Here is a 27,006-nt window from a genome sequence, read left to right on the forward strand (position 1 = left end):
TATTTTACCAAATAGCTCTCTCTCACTTCCTCACTCTACCCCCTGGACCAGATTCCTTCTCCACATTAAATGCGGGCTCCAGAGGCAGCTGTCCTGCAGAAGTGATGCAACCTGCATCAGTGGCTTTCGTTTCTCAGGCGCCCTTTCCTGTGGGCAGCCCGCCTGCCCCTTCCCTCTCTGCAGTGCATGCTTGTCCACTTAGCATCGGACACTTGCCGCTCATCATCCGTTTGAGTCCTGGGGTCTCTGCAATTCTCCTGGGGGAGGGCCAGCGACTTTTTATTCTGTGAGTGAATGAGTAATATCAGATGAAATGACATATAAATAAAAGCAATTTTTAGTGACAAAGCTACTTCAATTCCTTTACTTTCTCATCATAAAGAAGTTAGGACTATCCATTTGTCCTTCGGCCAGATTAATAAAAGTGTAGCAAATAAAATAAATGGTAATGTCTCCATTCTGATCTGTTTGAATCAGTGTGTTTGGTTTGGCACTTTCCCTTTCTTCCATTTTAATCAAGAATATGTCAGAAGGATGAGTAGTCAGAAACAAACAACCTTCTTTTAATACAAAGCAGGACGCTGTATCTTCATCTGGCAATCACTGACTTTAATTTAACCTTGGCTTTTGGAAATTCTGGGGAAAAGGAAATATGACCTAGGATGGGGAAATGCTTTTGCTAAACGGGGAGACTCTGCATGCACCTGAACCTAGCTCGGTGTCCTGGAGTCACCCAACTGCATCTGGAAGGAGAAAGGGGTTATTTTCAGGGGACCACAGTGGGGAAGCATTCATTGCACAAGGCGAGCGCAGGAGCCCTCGGGGTTGCCCTGAACCCGTTTCCCCTGCCTTTTCAGACAGAGCTGATGCAGTTAAGCCCAGATTTCCTGGCAAGCCTGAGGCCAGGTTTTTCCAAAAGGCATCTCAGACCGCGAAGGCACATGTCTAATCACGAAAGCAAACCTCTGGACACATGCGCTCTGTTTCCAGCTGGTTGTGGATGTTTCCTTCACCCTTTAACAAAAACGTGCCAAGGTGTGACATTTATGAACCCCACCAACTGGGAGCTGTGCACACAAACCCGCTTGCCTGTGGGGTGGGAAAGTGATGAATGGGGGCCGTCCCGCCTGGGGAGGAGGACTGCTTCCCTCTGGCATGCCTGCAGCCTTATTTATTACACACCAAAGTATAAAACCGCCCAGCCGGCTGCAGCTCGCATCTCCAGCCCTGGCATTTGCCCGAGAAGCCCCGCCGTCTTCTCCAGGAGGCTCTGGGGCTCTGTTGAGAATCATGCTCGGGAGGCAGCTCGTCTATTGGCACCTGCTGGCTTTGCTTTTCCTCCCCTTTTGCCTCTGTCAAGATGAATACATGGAGGTGAGCGGAAGAGCTAATAAAGTAGTGGCGAGAATAGTGCAAAGCCACCAGCAGACTGGCCGTAGCGGCTCCAGGAGGGAGAAAGTGAGAGAGCGGAGCCATCCTAAAACTGGGACTGTGGATAATAACACTTCTACAGACCTAAAATCCCTGAGACCAGATGAGCTACCGCACCCCGAGGTAGATGACCTAGCCCAGATCACCCCATTCTGGGGCCAGGTACTCGGAATTCTCTTCTAAGGATTACTGTGAAAGCTTGTGTTGTTCTTTTTCCAGCCGTGATTCTTAGGACCGATGCTTTGGAGAAGTTTGCTGTGCTGCTTGGGGGTGTCTTTCTGGGTTGGGGGGGGTGGTGGGGAGGGCTAGGGAGACTGCCGATCTCTGCTTAGAAAATCAGTCCAGGATGTGGGGGAGAAAGTGTCCCCCCCGGGAAAGGAGGAAGTGTCCCTGCTGTGCTATGACCTGATTTCTTTCTTGCCCTGTTGGTGTGGAAAGAAGCGCTGACCTAGGGAGATACACAGATCACTGGAAAGAGGCATTTGCAGATCCTAAGAGAGTTGGATTTTCTTAATCCTTCCCAGCAGGGAGAAGATGCTCTATGCGGTTTTTTTTTTTTCTTCACTTTGATGTGTTAGTTTACTGTGACATTTCATGCCAGGCTTGTTTATTTGATTTATAGTATTCTAGGCTGCTAAGCCTCTGTGTTCAGCCCGGGAACCGTCGAGCTAGAACAGAAAAGGCTGCATGGGTTTAAAGAGCAAAACTTCATTGTGTGATTTAAAGCCTGATGATCACAGAGGACTTGATTTATTTCCCTGGGTGTAAACCCAGCATCTAAGGAAACATCGGTAATTCTTTTGGGGTATTACTGGAGTGAGGTCAGGTTTCAGGGTAGTGAATTGCAAATTGGTGAAACTCAGTTTCGTTTAAAACATTTAAGAACCGGACAAAACGGATTTTGACTTACCTTCTCTGGCAGCTAGCACGCTGAAATCAGAGGAAAGAGGCAAAAAGAGTTACTTTGAATTACAGGAGCTTTGAACAAAGAGGTTTTACCACAAGAATCCACTGAGTCTTTGCATTAAATAGGCCCTGGTGAGGGTTCCTGCAGTCGAGATCTAAGCCCCATCCTCCCACAGACGAAGCTTGGGTTGAGACTAGCGATGTGGTCAGACTGAAAGCCCACACAGCAGCAGCTGGAGATCTGGGGCGGGCCTGGGACTTCTGACTCGGCTGCACAGGGCAGTCACCCACATGGTTCCGTGAGGCTGGGTCAAGACAAAATTGTTTCTTTAAGGAGCCACAAAAGAAATGATAACCTCCAAATACAATCTTACTTTTTTAAAAAAGATTTTATTTATTTATTCATGAGAGACATAGGGAGAGGCAGAGACATAGGCAGAGAGAGAAGCAGGCTCCCTGCAGGGACCCGATGTGGGACTTGATCCCAGGACCCCAGGATCATGACCTGAGCCAAAGGCAGACGCTCAACCACTGAGCCACCCAGCTGCCCCCAATCTTATTTTTGAAAGGCCACTTTTAGAGATTGTCCTTTCATCTGACAATCTTTTTTTTTTTTTAAGATTTATTTATTTATGAGAGAGAGAGAGAAACAGTGCACAGGACCAGGGGCAGAGGGAGAGGGAGTCTTAAGCAGACTCCGGTGCTGAGTGTGGAGTTGATCGTGTGACTTGATCTCACCACCCTGAGATCACAACTGAACCGAAACCAAGAGTTGGACACTTAACCAAGTACACCTCCCAGGCACCACCACCCCCACCTATTTTTTTCTTTTTTTAAGTAACCTCTACACCCGCTGCAGGGCTGAAACTCAACCCCAAGGACAAGAGTCATACTCTCTGTTGACTGAGCCAGCCAGGCGCCCCCTCATCTGATAGTCTTCTGGCTGGAGAGTGACTAATGCTACTTTGTATTTTCCTAGTGGTGAAGATATTTTCATTTTTGTTCAAGCTTTGACTTAGACTTTCCATTTCAGTGGAGGGATCTTTGCTGGGCCCTTCCTGGCCTTTGCACTGCGAGCTCCCAGACACAGCAGAAGGCAGATGTAGGTTGTCATTTGTTGTTACTTCTTGGCCACCAGTACCCAGCAGGCCACTGGAATCCAAATTATATTTCTACCTCACCCTACCTTTGGGTCGTAGGCAACCAGCATGCTGGAGTCAGATGAGGGGGGCAAGAAATCACTTCCTGGCTTTTTTTTTTTTTTTACTCAGAGTAGGGGGCTTTCAAGCTCTCCTGGGCTCCTGAAATATTTTTCAAACAAACCCCCAACAGGAAATACTGAGGAGATTTAGAATCATTGATATTCTGGAAATTTTCAATACAACTCATCTCCCAATGGGTATGGAGACACATTGCATTTAGGATTTTACTGTGTCCCCCACCTCTCTTCTTTTAATTCTTCTTTTTCCTCATTCATTGTTTCACCTACAATTTCCTGTGCTTCTACTATGTGCCTGGCTTTTTTGTGGGGGGTTAATGAGCCCAAGCCTATCTCTGGACAGTTCTGAAGGGCTCTCGTGGGGATAAATGAACAGATAATTGAATTCCATGTAATAAACAAAATCTCTGCACAAAAGGCAGTTGCGGAGAAAGTGCCAGAGTAGTGGTGGCCGCTGAGTTAGACCTCAAAGGTGAGACAAAGAGGATAGCTATACATGCAAGAAATAAAATTTAAAAACATGTGGGACAGGGGCACCTGGGTGGCTCAGTGGTTGAACATCTGCCTTTGGCCGAGGTCATGATCCTGGGGTCCTGGGATCGAGTTCTGAATCAGGCTCACCAGAGGGAGCCTGTTTCTCCCTCTCCCTGTGTCTCTGTCTCTTTCTCATCTCTCTCATGAATAAATAAATAACAATCTTTAAAAAAAAAATGTGGGACAGCAAAAAGATGAGAGAGCCTGGAAGGGATGGGCGTAGCTGGAGCTCCTGAGCTGTGGGAGGAAGACACAGGATGATCTCAGCGCCAGCCTGGAAGATTCTGTTGGCTGGTCTAAGAGCTCAGATGTTAGTTTGCCAGAGAAAGTTGTGTTTGCTTGTTCACAACAGGGCAACAGGGTGATCTGGTGTGTGTTCTCAGAGGAACACCGGCCATGGGGTTTCTGGTGGGTAGAGTGTGCAGAGATTGGGGGAGAGCAGACCTGGGCTCTTGTTTCCAGGCAGTTTCTTCCTTATCAATCTTTCCTCCTCCTCCTCCTTTCCCCCATCTTCCCACTTCCCTTCTCCTTTCTCTTCCCTCTTTCTTTGGCAAAGGAAGAAGCTGTGGGTGTCTTTCTGAGAAGTCACTCACTAATAGCAGAGCTTGAATCTGAGTAGCTGTCCTATCTCCTCCGTCCACAAAATGGATGGGACTTATCTTAGGGAAAACTTGTGCCTCATATGCTGCTCCTTTGCATGTCTTTGGCTTTCAAATTTGGCCTGATTATGAGAAAAGGGTATAAATGTAAGAGGGTGTATGCAGTGACTCCCTAGCATGTAATTGTCCCTTACATAGATTACCTAGATAACCTCGGAATTAACACATCTTGTCCAACTTGTCCTGAGAGTCCCTCAAAAACTTCACAGGCATTATTCCACTTGACTATATTGCGAAAGACGAGCCAGAGGAACATGTGAAATGCTGTAGAAGGGCTCTCAGGAGATGTTCAACTAGTAGTAACCTGTTAGGGTGCAGCTCTGTGCTTTTGAAGTCCTCCCACGTAGCTTGGACACACTTCCCAGTACTGATTAGCTCTGGGACTGAGCCAGTCCCTTCTCCTGGAGCTAATTTCTCCCGCTCAGATACTAGGCTTTAAGAATAAAATCTTTCTAAACCATTATTTGAGGACTTAGAAAAGACCTTGGTATTTTTGCTTGCTCTTAGAGCTGGAAAGAAATTTCATGACCATTTTATCCAGTGCCCTAACTTAGTGGACAAAAATAATAATAATAATAATAATAATAATAATAATAATAATAATAATGCCTGGGGGGAAGTGACATTACTAAAGCCACACAGAACTGAGACGAGAACTCTGGCTTCCAGCACAGACATGTTCCTAACATTCTTAGCATCTCAGCAATTCAGTTCCGTTCTTTGATGGCTCCCACTTCAGAATTTCCCCCTCCTTCTCCTCCCTTCTTCTTCTCCCAAGCCCATTATTGGCAGAGGCTTGGATTTCTTGGAACTCAAAAAACTGTATTTCACATTAGCAAATTCGTAGCAGGAAATTATGGAGTACTTGCTTCTCCTATTGCATCCTTGGATTAGAAGGTGGGGCGGAGCTGTGGCGTCTGACTTTCCAAGTGTCTGAAATTGCTTGTCTCAGACCGATTGCTTTAGCTGATTTTCTTTTTTTTCTCCACCAGTTTTACAAAGGGTTTTTACAGACTTCCATATCTGTCCAGTGTGGGGTCTGGTGGGCAGAAGACTAGACAGGAGTTGGCGCCGCATTGCGGCCCCTGATCACTTGAGACTTGGGCTCTGAGCTGTTGCAAGAGACTGCTTGGACTATAGATACTCTGCATTTCCCCTGAAGACAGTGGTGGAAGCCTTTAGGGAAAAGGAACGAGGGAGTGAGGGAAACATCCAAGCCGTTTTTGATTAAAAAATAAAAATAAAAACAAAAACTGAAGTCTAAATGTGCAGCAATGCAAAATCTTGACTCACTTTTCTGCGTGGATTTCTAGTGACAAAGAAAACTTGAATTTCAAATTCTTCCTAACTTTCTTCCTCTTCCCATTCCTCCCTCTTTTTCTCCTTCTCTTTCTCTTTCCCTTTCTTTTTCAATGAATCCTTTAGAAACAATATGCTGTTTTCAAAAGACCATTGAGTTATAATTCAAATCTAGGAAAGTTTCCATAAGTATTTTATATGATATAATTTAAAGGCAAGTCACCAGTTTAGTGACTCTCTAAATTTTATGAGTGAATCTAACTCTTCCACTTGATCTATAACAGCTCCTTGACTATAAGCATGAATTTTAGAAATTTTTCTTTCTTTTTTTTTTTAAGATTTTATTTATTTATTCATGAGAGACACAGAGAGAGGCAGAGACACAGGTAGAAGGAGAAGCAGGCTCCATGCAGGGAGCCTGATGTGGGACTTGATCCTGGGACTCCAGGATCACGCCCCAAGCCGAAGGCAAGCGCTTAACCACTGAGCCACCCAGGGATCCCCTAGAAATTTTTCTTTAAATATATAGGCAAGTCCATTCAGTGTCATATTTGAATACATATAGTACCTATTAAGTACTTACTGAAAATTGGTTCGAACGACGTGATAGTCATTTAAAATTTTGAAGTGAAAAAAATAAAATAAAATTTTGAAGTGAAATATGAAACAGAACATGAGGTTAAATACTTATTAAGATAAAGTTGTTTTGAGATGTAGATACTTAATACAGATTTGCTAGACTAAAGAATGCTTTGTTTCCTCCATGTCCTAAGACAATTTAAGCATGCTGTCACTGAAAGTGTAGCATTACAATTCAAAATTTCTAAGAACTCTTATCCCAGGATCATGAATATAGAAAGTCTTAATAACTATCTTGGAAGTTGATAATTCTTACCATTTGAGGGTCATCTACCCAAAGAAGCTACATGTGAGGCTACTGGCAGCTGGGAAAGAAAGCTGCCTCCAAGTCCATCCCTGGAAGGGTTTCCTTCTTAACTGTCACCAGTAGCATCCCAGAAATAGGGACAGTACTTCCCAGAAATACTGCCCCGTCCCCTACCAGAGCCACACTCCTTCCACAGAGCATACCCTTCTATTGACCCTCTCGCTTCCTTGACCCTTGGTCATTGGCTGTCTTTAGCTACCATGCCATTCAAACCCCCACCCCAACACCAGCTTTTCTGATGTCCTAGTAGCTGATTGGAGTTGAACTTACCCAAAAGACAAGATCAGAAGACATTCACAAGTCCTAATTATTCCCCAGTACCATTCATTCTCTGAAGCTTCTCTCTGTGTCTTTTTCAAGTCTCCACAAACCGGAGGACTGCCCCCAGACTGCAGCAAGTGTTGCCATGGAGAGTACAGCTTCCGAGGCTACCAAGGTCCCCCAGGGCCCCCAGGGCCCCCTGGCATTCCAGGTAAGGATGAGAGAGATGCACTGTTTGTTGCCAGCCTAATTGTGCACTGTGCTGAAAGAGGAGCCAGGCGAATCTAAATAATTGGGTTCAGGGGATCCCTGGGTGGCTCAGCTGTTTAGTGGCTGCCTTTGGCCCAGGGCGTGATCCTGAAGTCCTGGGATCGAGTCCTGCATCGGGCTCCCTGCATGGAGCCTGTTTCTCCCTCTTCTTCTCCCTCTGCCTCTCTCTCTGTGTGTGTGTGTGTGTGTGTGTAATAAATAAATAAAATCTTTTTTTAAAAAATCGAGTTCACTCATGTGTGATCCAAAGGTTGTACATGGAAAACCCAAAAGAGAGTTTGGGAGGGGACTGTGTTTACAAAGCCCATTAGGTGGAACAATATACCATAAACTCTTTAGTATTTATTAGTTATCTCACTTGCAGATTCCCACAGGTATTAGGCATCTTGGGGCACCAGATTTACCCATGGGGGTGGGAGCGCACTTCACCAGCATGGAGTACAGAACTATGGGATCTTACTGGACGTACTCTTGTCTTGGTGTTTCTACCATAACGTGCTTCATGCAACATACTATATCTAACTTTTAGGGAACTTATGGAGTGAAGGTGGGGAAGAGAGGAGCGCCTACTGGGCTGGCTACAGCCATCTCCATAGTGCCATTTATCTGAACTACACATCCTTCTGTCTGATTCTGTGTCTAGCTCAGTTTTTCTTCCCTTAGTCTCAGGGTCTGCCCATGTTTAGCTATCTCTTGGTTGACTTTCATGCCTCTCTTGCGCTCATAGGAACATTTCTGGGCCCCAGCACCACATGGTGGTCTGGGAAATGAATGTTGTAGGGCTCCATTGAGCCATCCTACCCTATTGAGTGGGCCCTGGGCATGCGAGGTTCTGAAAACTGCCTCATATCTGGGGTCAGCCAACGAGAGGGTAGCCCAGAGCCTCTCTGTCTTAGGACTTCCAACTCCACCTGAGGGTTAATTGTTTTCCTCTTCCCTGGATGATCAATTCTCAGAGTTTGACAGAAGTCTACTTGCTGTTTTCTCACTTACCTCATTGATGTTAACACTTATCAAATTAGTTTTAATTTTTAAACATACTTTTAAGTGGCTTCTCTTATGAAATTAAATTTAAAATAAGAAAACGTTCTGTTAGACTTTATTTTTTTATTATTTTTTAAGATTTTATTTATTTATTCATGACAGACTCATAGAGAGAAAGAAAAGCAGAGAGAGAAGAAGGCTCCATGCAGGAAGCCTGACGTGGGACTTGATCTCGGGTGTCCAGGATCACTCCCTGGGCTGAAGGCGGCGCTAAACTGTTGGGCCACTGGGACTGCCCCCTCTGTTAGACTTTAAACAATGGCTACTGCCTGAGAGTCCATGTCATTGAATGTCAAGGGCGGAAGCCAGCAGGTACAGTGACAGGGGGTAGAGAATACACAGACTTAAAGTCTTCTGAGGGCTACACGCTCCTGAGGTTACATAACAGGCTGGCCTTGGCTAAATGTTTCCCAATCAGAATGGCTTTTTTGTTGGCCCATTAACTTGTAAATACAAAGTTCATCTATCTGGAGGGTTTGCAAGCCTGGTATAGTACCTGACCAAAGGTAGCATGCAAAATAAACAGCCAACCGTGAAATTCAACAAATACAAAATGAAGGTGGAATTGTAGAAATTGTCTCTTAGTGGCAAAGTGAAGGGTTGAAAAGATCATTCAAGTCTTGCTTTTAAAATTACTATCAATGATTTTACATTTCCCTTGGTTATGAAAATGGTGCATGTCATTTATAGAAAAATCCAGAGACAAGTACATCGTATGACACAAAAGCCACCCATGTTTCATCCATTCAGAAAAAAAACACTAGAAATATTTTTACATAATATATAAATACTATTTACACATAATATCACACTATCTCTACTGATTCATAACTTTTTAATCTAAAAGTATCATGAACATTATTAAATGTTATTAAATATTTCTCTTTAGCATTCTTTTTTTTTTTCTTTAGCATTCTTTTGTGACAATATAACATTATTTACTGGGATGCACCTTTTTTTCTTTTTATTTAGCTCTTCCAGTACTGGTGGACACTTAGGTGGTTTCTAAGCCCTGCTATTATAAATGATACTTTGATCATCAGTTCTCACAATTCTTCATCCAGTTCTTGCTTTATAGGAAAAACAGGCTTCAGGTTTTGGAGACTTGAGCAGCTAATCTGTCTTCTGCATCCCAAGTAAAAGAGATCCCATTTGATGATGTCTCCTTGGCTGTGTTCTGGACAGTTTCCAAAAGTCTTCTTTTGCAATTGAGATCAAACATTTTTGTTCGTTTATTTATTTTTTAAAGATTTTATTTATTTTATTCATGAGAGACACAGAGAGATAGAGACAGAGACATAGGCAGAGGGAGAAGCTGGCTTCCTGCAGGGAGGACTGATGCAGGACTTGATCCCAGGACCTGATGCAGGACTTGATCCCAGGACCCTGGGATCACCACCTGAGCCAAAAGTAGACACTCAACCACTGAGCCACCCAGGTGCCAGAGATCAAACATCTTTGAAGAAAGGGTCTGTATTTGTACAACAATAGATGGTCAGTGGGAGTGATGGGGGCTTTCTCCTGTGATGACTTCTGCTTATAATTTAAGGAAACCATGGAAACAATGGCAATAATGGAGCCACTGGCCACGAAGGGGCCAAAGGTGAGAAAGGAGACAAAGGTGACCTGGGGCCGCGAGGGGAACGAGGGCAGCACGGTCCCAAAGGAGAAAAGGGCTACCCGGGGATCCCTCCAGAACTGCAGGTAAGTCACTGTGGGCATATCTCCACGTGACTCCTACACTGCCCTGACCCTGGCAGTGAGGAAGTCAGAAGGCCAGAGTGCCTCTCCATGCCCTCACTGATGGCTGCTGGCCCAGGTGCCCGGGTGCCTGGGCGATGGGGTGCCCACATGCCCAGGTGCCCGAGTTGGGCTCTGCTCACCCCCATGCAGGGTGTTCACAGGCAGCCCATGCTGTTCAACGACATTTTGAAATCCTTAAGAAGTTGAAATTCAGCTCCCTCCTTGGACCAAATACGCAACAACTCTGCCTATTGGCTAATGTCTCCTTTTCCAAATCAGAAGAGATGGTAAATAAAAAGGTTTTTGGCCACTGAAATATGTAAGTCTTTAGATGTATACATGGAATGTGTCTACTTACGATATTTTATTTATTTTGCTACATTTACCAATTTATTTATTTATTTATTTATTTTTTAAAGATTTTATTTATTTATTCATGAGAGACACACACAGAGAGGCAGAGACATAGGCAGAGGGAGAAGCAGGCTCCCTGCAGGACTCGATCCCCAGAAGCCAGGATCACGCCCTGAGCCAAAGGCAGATACTCAACCCCTGAGCCACCCAGGCATCCCACATTTACCAATTTAAATCACATATATGAATATTAACATATAAGTATTGTTCTCAATCAACTCAAGATTTTGTGGCACTGTTTTTATTTAGATATTTCTCATTAGCATCTTCTTTATCGCTAGAGACATTTTATTTTTGAGTCATCCATCCTAGTTTAGGTTAGACTAGATTATATTTATTTCAACTTAACGTGTTTTGGATCTATTTATGAGGCTATAATTGAATATTTTGTTATCCTAAGCTTACATGCTCATTTGTCTATTCTTTATTTCTCTTCTGAATGATTTTCAAAATTCTTGTTGCCAATAACATCTAAAACTTGCAAATGCAAGGCTAGGTAACCAAGAAAATTACTAAGTCTTGCTTAGTTATTTATTTTCTGGCTGATATTTTTTAAATAGATTTTCCCGAGGGATCCCCATCTCAATGAAAACTAGCATTTATTATTAAGCTTGCTTTTGGCTGATATGAAACAGTAAGCATGGTTGAAGTAAAATACAGATCTTCCTCAACTTACGATGGGGTTTCGTCCCAATAAACCCATTCTAAGTTGAAATATCATAAGTCAAAAGTGCATTCAATATACCTAACCTAAGGAAAATCATAGCTTGGCTTAGCCTACCTTGAACATGCCAGAACACTTCCATTAGCCTACAGTTGGGCAAAATCATCTAACCCAATGCCTATTTTGTAATAAAGTGGTGACTTTCATGTAACTTATTGAATACTCTACTAAAAGTGAAAACCAGAATGGTATGTGGATAGAGAATGGTTGTAAGTGTATCATCTGTAATTGACCATCTTGATGGCGTGGCAAACGGGGAGCTGGGGCTCGATGCCCCTGCCCAGCATCACAAGAGAGGATCTACTACATATTGACAGTCCAGGAGAAATGCCAATTAAAATCTGAAATAAGGTTTCTACCGAATGCGCATTGCTATGGCAGCATCAAAAGTTGAAATACTGTTAAGTGGAACCATCGACAGCTGCGGGCTGTGTGTAATTGAGAGATGATACCACAGCATGAGAGACTTTTAAAGAACCAGAATACAGAGATGCCCGTCTGAAAGATCAATTGGGGGCCTTTTATTTGGGCATTTCCAACAGTTATTTGACCTTGGATAAATTCCATCATTTTTCTGGGCCTCGAGTTTTTTTAAGTAATAACCTAAAATATCTTTTATGTTTCTCTAACTGCTTTTGAGGTTTTATCATTTGCACATGAGTGCCGTTTAATAATTTTAGCAACCTGGGATCAGTATGCCAGCAAAATTACAAAGAAAAGAAGACAGGTGCCACTTGGCCAGGTTAAAGGTGTCTAATGAGATGGATGATAAACATTCCCAAAGCTAGAAACTCTAACTCCAAACCTGTGATGGTGATACAAGGGCCAGGGGGCCCCAGAGTAGCCAGTTTGATGGAGCACACCCTAGGACATTATTAAATTGCTCCGTCAACTATTTTACCCTAAAACCATAATGTAATAATCTGGGAGAACCACATTCACATGTTTTAAAGGAGGTGTGACGAAGGAGCAACGTTTGGCCTCAATCAGCCTGTAAAGAAGGGTGACTTCCAGGCCCCTCCATTCCCATTTCCAATTCCTTCCTCTGGTGTCATCCCCCTCCTTCCACTTCCTTCTGTGTCCACAGCCCTCGTGCTGTCTTTCTGCCTGTTCAAATCCTTTCCCTGTTGATTCTCCCAAGCCTGCTTTCCCCTGAGTCTTCTGAATCTCAAATTATTCCCTTCCTCTCCTCTTTCACCTCCTTTCTAAAAACTCCCATTCACTGAAGACAGGTAATCCCAGAAGCCAAAGAATTTGTTGATCTAACTCATACTCAGAGTGACTCATTTGGATGGGGGATTGGCATTGATTTTCAAATGTGACTGTTCAATAGTGGTACAATTCCACTATGGGTATTTTCCCACACCATCAAGGATTTCTTTTTCTTCATCTCAATTCTGACACTGCGTACCTGGAGAAAGCGTCAGATGCCAAGGTTAAAGGCTCAGCCCTATGAAGATGGTAACCCCCAACTTCAAGACTCTACTCGCAAGTCCAGGTTACCATCTGTGCTTCTGACCTGCTGGCTACGAAGGGGAGGCTATGAACCCTCCTTGGGATCAATTAATGTGCTAGTGGGAACTTAGACAACATTGTACTTACCCAATCACTGGTTTATGCTAAAAGCGTATAATTCAGGAACAGACAGATGGAAGAGGTGCATAGGGCAAGGTTTGGGGAAAGGGGTGCAGAGCTTCCATGCTGTCTCAGAGACGAGCACTACTTTCCTGCACAGTCACATGTTCATGAACCTAGAAGCTCTCTGAACCCTTTCCTTTTACGTTTTTATGGAGTCTTCACTGAAGAAGCAGGATTGATTAAATCACAGGCCATTGGTGACTGAACTCAATCTCCAGCCCCTCTGCCCTTCATGGATGTGGTGTGGGACTGGAAGTTCCAACCCTCTAATCACCTGGTTGATTCCAATGGCAATTAGCCCTCATCTTCAGATTCAGATTACCGAGGGGCTTTTCAAAAGTCGCCTCATTAACATAACAAAAGACTCCTCCATCTCTCTAAACACTTAAGATATTCCAATGGTTTGAGGAACTCTGCCAAAAGCTAGGACAAAGACTAAATGTATATTTATTCTAAATCATAATATCACAGATCTTTTGGGGAAAAAATAACACAGAGTGAACAAACTTAAAAGGTTATTTGGCTGCAGGCCTTCTCAGATCCTTTAATATGCTAATGTGCATTTAATAGCTATAAGTAGATTGCATCCAAATTTTCCCAGTAATAGAATTTTAATTTTTCTTTTCTTTTCTTCTCCCTTCTCTTCTTCTTTTTTTTTTTTTAAATATCTTATTTACTTATTTATTTGAGAAAGAAAGCAAAAGAAAGGGGAGTGGCAGGCAGAAGGAGAAGGAGAAGCAGTTTCCTCGCTAAGCAGGAAGCCCAATGAGGGGTCATCCCAGGGCCCTGGGACCATGACCTGAATTGAAGGCATATGCTTAACCAACTGAGCTACCCAGGCACCCCGAGTTTTAATATTTTAAAAAGCATTTTGAAGTCTAATGCCTCGAAACACATGGTCAGAACTATTGATATACACTATAATTTAATGACTTCATAGCATACAAATGTTAGACATTACCATGATTTATTTCATTCTTTTTCTGTTTATTTCCAAACTCGCTGTTACGAATAATGTTGAACTAAACTTAATTTTGTAAAAACCTCATGTCTTTAAGATAACCTTCCTATTAACCAACTACCAACCCTTTATTTAGATTGCATTCATGGCTTCTCTGGCAACCCACTTCAGTAATCAGAACAGTGGGATTATCTTCAGCAGTGTGGAGACCAACATCGGAAATTTCTTTGATGTCATGACTGGTAGATTCGGAGCCCCAGTATCAGGTGAGATGTAAAAATGAGTGAATGACTGAATTAAACAACTAGCGATCTAGAAGGAAGGACAGAAGGAAGATAGGAAAGGGGTGAGGGAGTGAGGGAGGAAGGAAAAAGATGAAGGAAGAGGAAAGAAAGAAAGGAAGACACCAAGAAAGATGAGAATTCTTTCTGATTCCAGTTAAAACAATCGGCTCATGCATAAATTTCTGTTGGATTTCAAAGTAAATGAATTAGAATTTAAAAAGAACACATTTTTTTTAAATGATAACCATGGTTACTAAGATTTTTAACTCCAGTTTGAACTGAAGCAAATAATCCCTAAGAGGGCATAGTTACCTCTGACTTTAAAGCTCCTTCCATCCTAATTCTCACAGTTTAAATGAGTCATGACAGTGTCCATGCCTTGCCGCCACCCTGAAGAAGGCCTGATCCTTTGAATAGTTTTTTTTTCACTTTGAGTTTTTTAAATTTCTTGAGCACTTCTGTATTTGTTTCCTATTGCTGCTCTAATAAAGTACCACAAACTAAAGACCTTAAAATGATACCCAATTATTCTCTTGTAATTCTGGAGGTCAGAAGTCCAAAATCAGTCTGACTGGGCTGAAGTCAAGGTAGAGACGATGCTGGTTCCTCTGGAAGCTCTAGGGGCTTGCCCCCTGCAACTTTGAGAGGGCGCTGACATTCCTTCTCTGTTCACCACATCATGTCAGTCTCTACTTCCTTGGTCATGTCACCCTACGTCCTTGTCCCTCAAGGACCATGTGATTACCTTGTGCCCACCTGGTTAGTCCGGGATAAGCTCCCCATCTCAAGAGCCTCAATTTCATGAGACCTGCAAAGTCCCTTGTGCTATGTAAGGTACCATTCCCAGCTCCCGGGGATTTTAGGCCTTGGGCAGATTTGGGAGTATGGTTCAGCCCCTACAACTTCCTTACTTTCGCAGCCACAAGCTGATCATTCTGGGTAGACTTTTCCTGCTGTATTTTGAAGAGGTGAATATAAGCTTCTTTTTGCTCTGAATAGTTTCTTTAAATTATATATTCAAAAATAAATTTAAACACTGTTTTTTCTTCTCATTGTTATACTAAGGTGGGGTGGCATTGGGAGTTAGAAAATCAGGCAGTGAGTGGGCATGTTCTCGATGGGATATTTTTGAACTATAATAAGACTGATGAAAAGCTCACTAGATTTTTATTGCCATCATAGAACAGCAATTCTAAACAATGTCAGTGATAAAATACTCCTCCCCTTTGGGGCTGATCACTTACAAGCACCCCCTCTTCCCTCCCCCTGCCCCTTAGTACAGCACCAGCTAACTTTGGAAGTTTTGTTGGTTTTGGTTTTACTTTTCTTCATCTGATTTCTGTACCTATTATTTTCTCGAATTTCTTGATGTTTCTTATTTCCATTTCGTGTTGTTTGCTTTATCCATTACTATTCTTCATGTCCTTAAGTGCATATTCTGAGGATGAGTTTTCCTTTTTGCTTCTTCCGATTTCTTCTGTCTTGTGTCTGTGATGCTTTCTTTACTTTTTCTATGTCTTACGTTACTCATGAGTCCCAGTTTCTCGTTCCTTCTCCTGTCTGGACATTCTTGCCATGAGTTCTTGCATCCTGTTTAATAATGTTCTTTCATAGAGAGATTTGCTTCATTAAGTATTTTAAACTCAGAATGAAATATTTGGTTACAGTTTTCATCTACTACATGACAACATTTCTTCTTGGTGAGTATTCCTCCTCTATTGATAGCTTTTGCTCTTCTTTTCTACATTCTAAAAGTAACTGATGGTTGAATGAGTTGGATTTCCCTAGACTTGCAGTAGTTTCTACATAAGGGGGTGGGACTTCAAAATACTTCCAGGCTTGGTGCCTCCTGTGTCTCCCTCTCTTGCTATCAGGGGACTCACTCTGGTCTTTTAACTATGGCCCTTCTGTGTGGCCACACTTACTTACTATGGCCCTTCGGTGTGGCTTACACTTACTCTAGGCCACACTGGGTCTGGGAAGACTCCTGAGACTAGCCTTGCACTTGCATTTCTCTTGCCTTTATGCCTTTAGGAGCCTTGCGCAGGAAAGAACTGCCTCCATGCCTGCTGTCTGTTGCATTTGATAGACTTACAAGTATTTAAAGCTTATTCATTTTTTTCTGTCTCCTAGTTATACAAAAAATGGATTCTTTCTGATGTTTGTTTCTGATTCTCCTTCTCTATATGGTATCCACAAGGAAGAGAGGACAATTATCATCAACACAACGGCCCTGTTAAATTTGACACAAGTGCTTTTAACACCTTGATTTAGTTTTCCACCCAGCTGAATTCAGAAACAAAAGGGCATTTGATGTGATAGAAGCAATCTTCTTTCATCACACTTCAAGCAGTTTTAAATCTTCTTATGTGACTCCTGCTCTGAAAGTTTATAATTTTTCTGTAGCTATTTTGTTAAACATTATCTAGGCTGCAGTTTACATACACAGATGGTTCCATTGTTTTCAAGGGCTTTATTATTGAAGCTCAAAGATTTGGTAGTTTTTTAGAACTCTCTTGGGCCATCATTTGGTAACAACCATCATTTGCCTCCCACTTTAAACCTCATCCAGTAGATGACAAATTAATCATTTTCTACTCTTCGACTTTGGGAGTAATGAGACAGAAGGCTGATTTTTGCAATTATAGTAATGCAAAGACCCTGAAAATTAGAGCCCAAGTGTGAGGCCTCTGCTTTCAGTATCTTCCCTTGCAGAAGAAAGCCATAGGTGGATATGATATATATTCATTTTTCTATTTCCACCTCCAGGCATTTCATTTATTCCCCATCTGCTTTTTTAGTCTGCTCTAACATGGTTCTGCAATCTATTTTGTATAGTAGCCAATACTGTTTCTGGAAAGCAGTATCTTTTCTTGTCATTTTGATTCCAGCTTTATCTTCTTGAGGTACTGAAAATTGTCATGTGCTTGTATATGTGTGCATGTGTATGTGTCTAATTCGTTGTGTAAAATGTAACAACCTATAAACACACATAAACTACTGTCTCCAAGTCCTCTAATTTTGATCTGCCTTTAACTTTTCACCTGTAAACTTATCTCTAGACATAATAATGGGTATGACTGATTTTTATATCAATTCCTTTACTCTCAGCATATTGAAAATGCAAGCCTGGCACTAAATGAAGCATAATTACACTCCTTCACTTAGTTCAACTTGACTCAGAAGCAGGTGGTTCCACATGGTGTACCCTTATAGCTTCTTACTTGATTGCACCTTTGAGAAAGAGCATAGAACTGTATCATGCTATTTTTTTTTTAAGATGTTTCTGGGTTTTTCCCTTACAAGGCCTGCAGCTATGACCCTCCAAAAATTCATACATTGAAAACCTAATGCCTAAATTAATGGTATTTAGGAGGTAGGGCCTTTGGGAGGTGAGTACCTCATGAGGGCGGAATTCTCATGAATGGGATTAGTGCCCTCATGAAGGAGGCCCCAGATAGTTCCCTAACCCCTCCTGCCATGTGAGGATACAATCAGAAGTCTGTGATGTGGAGAAAGATTCCCAAATGACCATGCTGGCACTTCTGTCTCGGATTTCTAGAAGAAATAAATTGCCATTGTTTCTAAGCTACTCATTCTGTGGCATTTTGTTATAACAGCTCAAATGAACCGAGACAATGTCATTAGTTAAGAAAAGGTAGCATGGAGATCCAGAAGAGCTCAATGATGTATTCATTCATCTTTATAAAATGCACTCTCAAATCCCACATCATTTGGAGTTGGGAAGATTTTCCTTTCTGTGAATCTCTCTGCTATCGTATTCTTTTTCATCTCACAATAAAGGTCTCTACACTGGCATTAAGAGTGCGTATCAGGTCATATTCAGTTCCTTTCTGTTAGGTGGCCTAGAATCTTACTAGAAAACTCACATATTTTAAAATACCTTGATCCTTTACAAATGAGAAGGATCCATTTAGTAGCAAAGACATGCTGCTGAGTCATAGTTGATTCTTTCTCTTTATTGTACATAATTTCATCTACTTACAATGAATAACATGATAAAACTATTTCTTCACTGATAAACACAAATCTGCTAAAATACTTCTTATCTCTGGCTAACATCTCTGTGCTAAGTGCATTCATCCATTGTGATGCTATCCAGGACTCATTGTTAGGCCACAGAAGTCATGTGTCATCCACACAGGGCACTGTACTTTGTCCAATATGAGTCCTGTTAGCTAATGATAGTTAACTGACACCTACGAATAGCAGGTACCTCAGTTATTAGGGATACACAGTATACACACTGAGAAAGTCTCAAAAAATTTAAAGTAATTTGAAGGTGAGAGCAAATAAAGGAACATTGATACAAATAAGGGCCAAGAAGAGCATAAATGCCATATAGAACATAAACAAAAAATGTAACGTCATACAGTATATCTCCTGGTCTTTGATGTACAACATATCAATATAAATAGATAAATACTTGCCTTTTTCAGGTGTATATTTCTTCACCTTCAGCATGATGAAACATGAAGATGTTGAAGAAGTGTATGTGTACCTCATGCACAATGGCAATACAGTCTTCAGCATGTACAGGTGGGTGGTCTTTATCATGGGGATCAACCGTGCTGCCATTGCTTACTCAAAGGATGGCAAATGCCAGGGAGTGTTTAAAAATCAATATTCCTGACTTATCATCACCGAGAGCTCCCATATACCAATATGTGGCCAGATTATAATTACTATTTGGGAAGAAATAAATCTGATGAACTTGAGAATAAGCAGGTTGATAAGAGGTCTTGAGCTAATTACTAGCAATACTTCCCATAACTAATCATTTGTATTCTTTCCTTAATTCATAATTTATTTTCTTCTTTCTCAGTCTTTTCTTCTATTTTCCTACTTTCCTACTCCCTTTGCCAGAGTTTAGCCCTATTGATGGTGTTCTCTACTATCTTCCTCAACTGGCAGGTAGAGAGTTGGCTGTGGGCCCCTCTTTTTAGGTTGTGTTGCTTCTCTGATATTTATCTTAGCAAGATGGCCCTAGAGCTTCTTGTAAAAAAAATTATTTTAGGGCACCTGGATGGCTCAGTTGGTTGAGTGACCCTCTCTTGGTTTTGGCTCAGGTCATGATCTCATGGGTCTTGAGATATAGTTCTGCATGTGCCTCCTCACTGAGCAGGAAGTCTGCTTGGAGGGTTCTTTCCCTCTGCCCCTCTCCCTACTTGCTCTCATGAGTGAATGAGCTCACTCTCTCTCCCTCTCTCCATCTCTAGAATAAATAAATAAATCTTTAAAAAATTATTTTGAAAAGAAATATTACAACTTGTTCTGATATAAGCTTAGGATGTGGGCAAGAGGCAGAGACCCAATAACTTTCCCATAACTAAGTGGGTGGTGAGTTATCTATGAAAAACTCTGTGATTTATCCCTGTCATTTTTGATGACTTGGGAGGATTGCCATTTCTTCTAGAGCCTGGCCTCTAGTAGGGGGGTGTATTTGAAAAATCAAAAACGAGAAAGACAGTAGATGAAAGTTCTGCAAAAAGGAGACTCAAGGGGCACCTGGGTGGCTCAGTCAGTTAAGTGGCTGCCTTCAGCTCAGGTCATGATCTTGGAGTTCTGGGAGGAAGTCCCACATCTGGCTCCCTGATTGGTGGGGAATCTGCTGCTTCCTCTCCCTCTGCCTTTCCCCACTGCTTATGCTCTCTCTCTCTCTCTCTTTCAAATAAATAAATAAAATCTTTTAAAAAGAGAGAAAGAGAGGGCAGCTGAGTGGCTCAGTGGTTGAGCATCTGCCTTGGAGTCCCACACTGGGCTCCCTGCAGGGAGTCTGCTTCTCCCTCTGCCTATATTTCTGCCTCTCTTTCATGAATAAATAAATAAAATTTTTTAAAGAGAGAGAGACTCAATATGGTGGCTCAAACACTACAGAGCTCTATGTTGCCTGACCAGTTCCAGGATGGGGAAGGACAGGGCAAGAAGGGTGGAGGAAGGGTTGTGTGGAGGTCAGGAGGGAGGAGCTCCATCTGAGTTTTGAGAGATGCAGACTGGTGAAAGCAGTTCTGTCTCCTGTAAAATTGTCATTGCCATGCTCAGAAGGAGAAAAGAGCAACAGTCCTGCGAAAATTTTTATACATCACACATTCTATTCAGAGAATGCAGTTACATTATTCCCCACTTCCAACTCCCCTTAACCAATGCAAGGGAGGCAAAGAAATGTAGAGCTCCTCCTCTAGAAGCAGGGAAATGGAGTCTGGTGGACAGCTAGGCTTCTAACTCCTCTGGCAATCAGGTATCTGGTAAATTCTTCTTCCTACATTTAGAATATACATCTCCCCATCTCGTCCCCTGGAAGATGACCTAAACTGCAGTTCACACATCCAGCTCAAAACCCCAAGTCTTAGGAATGAGCAATTTTTAACCAAGTCAGCTCTCAGCTGTCTTTCTCTTTGGCCCCTGATTCTGTCCTCTGGGAGGATCTTCCTTGTTTATTTGTCTCCACATAAAGGTGAGTAGATTTTTCCTGGGATTTTTCATAGCCCACTTCCTACTGGTGCAAGTTAGAGGGCTAAGAGTACTTAGTCAAACACCCCAAGCCTTTTATAAGCCAAGTTTGGGTTTCTGGGTAATACCATTTCCTCAGAAACTTAGCAGCCTTTGGTTCCATTTGCTACCAGTCAGGTATTATGTGTTAGGAAACTACACTCAAGATTCTTTCTCTGACATAGTTTTTCAGCCTGTTCTTTTCTTGATTCCTTGTCTTCACACCCTCTGGTCTTGACTAGTGGTAGTCAAGGCCTCCTAAAACTATAGTTTTAGGTAGAAAGACAATATCTTTAATCAATCAGGTTATGCCACAGGCTGTGTCTATTAGATTGAATGAGAAGTCTTCATGGGACAACATCAACTTTATCTCTGCTCTCTCTGGTGTAAAAGCACTTGGCTTTTCCAACCCTGTTAAGCCTCAGCTTTCTAGACTCTCTCTGCTTCGTGTGCTTCAGACATTTCAGGTTTTGTCTGAACTTGTCTCTGGTAAAAACATTTTATTAAAAGCAGTATTTTGGCTTTTCTAGTCACTTCCTTTCTTTGGGGGTGGGCTTGGTAGACATAAGGCCTGCTTTCACGTTGTCAGATGTTTTCCTAAATGTTTTGCCACAGTACGACATGGATCTCCAGCTTTCAAGCCCACCATATTTGTTTCCTCAGTGTTCTCTGCCTGACCATGAGCCAACACAACATATTTTAGGTTGGGTTATAGCAGAACTCCACTTCACTACCAAACTTTAAATAAGTTAGGGTAGACTAAACTGCTATAACATTAACCCAATGGCTTAAACATAATTACAATCCTTTTCTTTTCATGGAACAGTCCAGAGTGGTTGTTCCAGGTCAGGGCAAGTGAGAGAGAGCTTCCCTCTACATAGTCTTCAAGAACTCAGGCTATAACACTTGGCTTCTAAGGTCATTCTGGTCATTGTCATTAGCATTCCACATAGTCATAAATGAGGAAGAAGCAAGGAGAGGTGTTTGGGACAGTTGTGCTGGCCAATCCCATAAGTGGTACATGTCATTTCTGTTCACATGCCATTTAGAGAACTTAATCATGGGACTCTAAGTGCATGAGAGTCTGGAGGAGAAGGGGAGGACATATTTTGGTGAAGAAAGGTGACTGTCTACTGCAAAGACTAGTTGGTGCCTTTTTTTCCTTTGTAGCTATGAAACAAAGGGGAAGTCGGATACATCCAGCAACCATGCAGTCCTGAAGCTGGCTAAAGGGGATGAGGTTTGGCTGAGAATGGGCAATGGCGCTCTTCATGGGGACCACCAGCGCTTCTCTACCTTTGCAGGCTTCCTGCTCTTTGAAACCAAGTAAATATATGAACAGACCAGCTCTACCTTTGGGAAGACTTATGGCTGAGCTGGTTTTGTTATGATCTGAGGAACATTAGAGTTGAGGGTTCTACTCAGGAGCTCAGAAGAAGAATCCACAAAACGGTCTTCTCAAATGACCTTGACTAATGTTCTCAGTACCTTTGCTCTTCCCTAGGCATCTAAAAAGGAATTTGATACAGGTTGGAAGTCATTGTTCCCATCAAAGAGGTCATTTGCAAAGATTTTGGCTGCTCTGTTTTTAATTTAATAGCAACTTTCAGGATCCTGAGGTTTGGGGTTCATCATTCTTTATAACATTTCAGAGAACAGGGTGCAGTGATTAAAATGGGGCTGGGCAGGAACAAGAGCATTTGCTAGGACCAAGTTACCAGAAACCTTTGTAAAGCCTAGACTGGGAAGCAACACTTTGATCCAGTGGGTCAATATTTATGAATAAATATAGATATTTTTAGTAATTCCAGATAGCTTTTAGATAAAAGGAAAAAAAGTATTCACAATGCCCATAAATAATGGATTCCTTCTTTATTTTTTTTATAAGAATACTGCTGTAATTAAATCTTGACTTGTAATGGCCTATATTTTTGGATATAGAATTTTCTTGCAATCCAAAATTAGTTTTGTCAGATCTGACTTATTATATTGACTTTTTTCTGTTGTGTTTCTTAGATTACAATAGATCTTTGACCCAGCCTGCAGAACCAGCAGAGGTGAGGTTACATCCCTATATACAGATATAGTGAGCTTCTTTTCTCTCAGTTTAGAAATTACCCCAATAAACTTTACACACACTGACATGTCATTTGAAGGAGCTGTAACCTCAGTCATTTTTTTATTTTTTATTTTTGTAAACTCAGTTATATTGAAACTAATGGATACAAAATATAAGGGCATTCCATTTTGAAGACATAAAATCTCTTAACTTTTTTAAAAATACAAAAATGATATGACTTTTTTGATTACCATATTTAAGCAATACTTAACAAAGTAGCTCTGCTCCTTTACTTTTGCCTATCCCTCCCCAGAAAGGACAAGTTCAGAAGATAGTACCCAAAATTGTTTATTTTAAGCAAAGGAAGCATCATTGGAATTACCCTGATGTCAAATCATATTTAAAATGCACTAGAGAGGTACCTACCTGACACCTATCACTTAATGAATTCCCTTAGAAGCAATTAGCCCTTAATTTATTTTCTATGACAATTTGAATTTCCACAAAGCCTTTTAAACTATGGGTTTTGTTGTATTGATTACCCCCTATAGCTGGAAGCAGAAAGAATTAGGGCTGCCCTATTAGCTAACTTAGTGTGCTCCATGCTCCCTTTTCTTTGACCTTTTCTTTTGATCTATAAATATTTTTAAATTCTTCCTGACCAGCACAAGCAATGCTATTTTAAAGTGAATGGATGTTAGCCAAAATGTTCTTGATTGGTTGATAATGTTTTTGTGATTTTGTGTATGTCCTCTGCTGTGTGGTCATGGGTGTTACTACTTTCAAACATCATTGATATTTTGTAAAAGTGTATTGTCAATAGACATTTGAATGTTGCATGTTGCCCAAAGGGATTTCATGTCTAAAGAACATACACTATTAATAAAGTGATTTAGAAGAAGATATTGGCTTGGCTTTAGATAAAACTGAGGCAAGAAAAATGTAAAAGCATGGTATGGAAATAAACATACTCTTGTTAAATGTATTGTTTTATAATGTTCTTAATAAAGTTGAATAATCATACATTGGAATCACTATGGTTTGTTGACACAAAGTTAAAATATTTTCATGTAGATGATGTAAACAGCCATACATTGATAATGTGGGCACAGAGCATGGTCATTTGTCTACAAAATACTCCACTTTTCTGTTATTCCATTGTTATGACTTCAACTCTTTGCAACTCTAAGACATTGATGTTTGGAAGTCTTTTTTTTTTTTTTCTTGAGATTTTATTTACTTATTTGAGAGAGAGAGAGAGACGGAGACAGAGCATGGGGATGGGAAGGCAGAAGGAGAGGGAGAAGCAGACTCCCCATTGAACAGGCAGCCCCACATGTGCTCAATCCCAAGACCCTGGGATCATGACCTGAGCTGAAGGCAGACACTTAACTGACTGAGCCACCCAGGAGCCTCTGATGTTTGGAGGTCCTTTAGTAAAATATGAATATCTCTAAGGGAACAGGATCTTCATCACATAAATGAGGTCTTTTGTGTTGATGTAAATTCTAATTTTCTTCTTAGTAGAGACACCCAGTTTGGTTGCAGGCAGGCAGAAGGGACTTTGGGCTTGTAAATAAGTCCTGGGTATAAAAAAGAGTGATTAGTAAGGAAGGTAGGGGAAGGTCAAAATTGAGTGTTCCACAATTTTACCTATGACCAGAATTGTATCTGGAAGACTAATTTTACAAGTCTTCATAAAATTGAGGATCTAAGAAGGAGATAGTAGGTAGTTATCATTTCAGAAACCAACTTAAAAAAAAAATCCTTTACCTATTTCACTCACCGCCCCCCCTTTCTGGCAATCATCAGTTTGTTCTCTGTATTTGTCTCGTTGGATTTTTTTCATTTGTTTGTTCATTTGTTTTGTTTTTAAAATTCTACATATAAGTGAAATCATATGGTATTTGTCTTTGTCTGAATTATTTCACTAGTATGATACCCTCTAGATCCATCCATGTTTGGGATGCCTGGGTGACTCAGCATGATCCAGGATCCAGGATGGGTCCCACATCGGGCTCCCCACATGGAGCCTGCTTCTCCCTCTGCCTATGTCTCTGCTTTTCTCTCTGTGTGTCTTTCATGAATAAATAAAGTCTTTAAAAAATAGATCCATCCATGTTGTCCTAAATTTCACCCCTTTTAAGGGCTGAGTAATATTCCATGGTATGTGTGTGTATACACCATGTCTTCTTTATCCAATCATCTATCCAGGGACATGTGGGTTGCTTTCATATTTTGGCTATTGTAAATAATGCTGCAATAATCATAGGGGTGTATATATCTTTTTCAATTAGTGTTTTTGTTTTTGGTAAATACCCAGTAGTGGGATTATTGGATCATATGGTATTTCTATTTTTATTTTTTTGAGGAACTTCTATATTGTCTTTCCCACTGGCTGCACCAATTTACAGTCTCAACAACTGTTTCAAGGATTCCTTTTTTCCCTATATACATGCTAACACTTGTTATTTCTTGTCTTTTTAATTCTAGCAATTCTGACAAGTGTAAGGTGATACTTCATTGTAGTTTGTTTGTTTGTTTTTTCCAATATTTTATTTATTTATTCATGAGAGACACAGAGAGGGAAAGGCAGAGACACAGGCAGAGGGAGCAGCAGGCTCCATACAGGGAGCCCAATGTGGGACTCCATCCCGGGTCTCCAGAATCAGGCTCCGGGCTGAAGGTGGCACTAAACCGCTGAGCCATCTGGGCTGCCCCTTCATTGTAGGTTTGATTTGCATTTCCCCCCAACAATTAGTGATGTTGAGCATCTTTTCATGTGCCCATTGACCATCTGTATGTCTTTTTGGAAAAATGCCTATTCAGGTCCTCTGCCCATTTTTTTAAAAAAAGTTTTTATTTATTTATGAGAGACAGAGAGAGAAAGTGTGAGTGGGGAGAGAGGCAGAGACAAAGAATCTCAAACAGACTCCACACTGAACATGGGGCCCAATGCAGGGCTTGACATAGGGCTTGATCCCATGACCCATGAGATCATAACAGGAGCCAAAACCAAAAGTTGGATGGTCAACCTGCTGGGCCAACCAGGCATCCTCTTCTGCCTATTTGTAGTTGGATTATTATTATTATTATTATTAATTATTATTTGGTGTTGAGTTGTATCAGTTCTTTACATATTTTGGATATTAACCCCTTATTGGATATGTCATTTGCAAACATCTTCTCCTATTCAGTAGGTTAACTTTTTGGTTTGTTGTTGGTTTCCTTCACTGTGCAAAAATAGTGACATTTTTAAAAGAAATACATTCTTTCACTAGTTATTTGGTTATTCTGAAATACTGTTTTATATGGAAGACAAGACAGATGCTTGATTTTTTTTCACTTTTACCTATCAATTTTTAGAATAATGAGTTCGTGCCCTAGAAATCCTCAACAGTGATTAAAAAGATCTCTTAAAAAGCATTATTATTAACTTATGATGGTTTTTCATATATATAATGTATTGTTTCAATGCACTAGAGTCATTATTACAATTTAATGGCCCCATCTTAATTGTCAGTAGGAGGCCCTTCAAGTTAGTACCTTTTTTATTTTGACCCAGAATCAGACTGGTGTAAATCTCTCAGCAGGGCAGAGGTGAATGGAAATTTTGTAGACCTAGACCTATATCTCACAGTTTCATTCTTTGACCTTGGATGGGACTCCAGTGGCCCGGATTCAGCACCAGCAGGTAATTATGTAAGCTACTTGACATCCTTCCAATGAATTTCATGGTATTTAAGCCAAGAATCCAATTGATCTAAGAGTAAAGGGCAGAAAAACAGGGAGACAAGTTAGGATAAGATGGAATACAAAAGCAAGTTCAAAAGAGTGACTGCAATGTAACATCATTTATGTAAATTAAAACTACAAAATATAGTATATAAATAGTATAACTATAGCATCAGCAAATTTAATAGACTGTGGACCATATATCAAAATCATGGGAGTGCTTGTGTCTTGATTGGTGGAGTGAACAGGACCGAAGAGATGTAACTTTAGGTGGGGGGTGGGGGTGGGTAAAGGAGATTTTAGCTATGGAAGGAGTTACAAGCAGCTGGCCTGTGATCTACTGATTCCCTTTAGTACAGGGATGACTTG

At 41.3% G+C, this 27,006-nt stretch overlaps 1 protein-coding gene and 1 long non-coding RNA gene across 8 annotated transcripts in view; one reads left to right on the forward strand and one right to left on the reverse strand.

Moving 5' to 3' along the window:
- Nucleotides 1–2,663, reverse strand: part of LOC144313022 (uncharacterized) — a 74,463-nt gene extending 71,800 nt beyond the window's left edge. Inside the window, exon 1 of one of the 3 annotated variants that reach the window (XR_013378689.1) lies at nt 2,431–2,663. This is a non-coding gene — a long non-coding RNA (uncharacterized LOC144313022). The remainder of the gene's footprint in view (nt 1–2,430) is intronic. The other 2 variants (XR_013378696.1, XR_013378695.1) reach the window with 2 other exon arrangements.
- On the forward strand, nt 1,181–26,596 carry C1QTNF3 (C1q and TNF related 3). Of its 5 annotated transcripts, none has more exons than XM_077896303.1 (8): nt 1,181–1,593; nt 7,355–7,466; nt 10,119–10,273; nt 14,186–14,315; nt 18,794–18,893; nt 22,014–22,169; nt 22,860–22,900; nt 26,493–26,596. In XM_077896303.1, exons 1-7 carry the CDS (start codon nt 1,291–1,293, stop codon nt 22,867–22,869), a joined length of 966 nt encoding a protein of 321 aa, XP_077752429.1. In that variant the 5' UTR covers nt 1,181–1,290; the 3' UTR covers nt 22,870–22,900; nt 26,493–26,596. The 5 variants fall into 5 exon arrangements, with proteins under 5 accessions (XP_077752429.1, XP_077752428.1, XP_077752427.1 ...); XM_077896302.1 differs by having other exon boundaries at nt 26,496–26,596; XM_077896301.1 differs by lacking the exon at nt 26,493–26,596 and having other exon boundaries at nt 22,860–23,925.
- The last annotated feature ends 410 nt before the right edge of the window (nt 26,597–27,006 follow it).

Source organism: Canis aureus, chromosome 4 (genome assembly GCF_053574225.1).
Source record: "Canis aureus isolate CA01 chromosome 4, VMU_Caureus_v.1.0, whole genome shotgun sequence".
Taxonomy (NCBI): domain Eukaryota; kingdom Metazoa; phylum Chordata; class Mammalia; order Carnivora; family Canidae; genus Canis; species Canis aureus.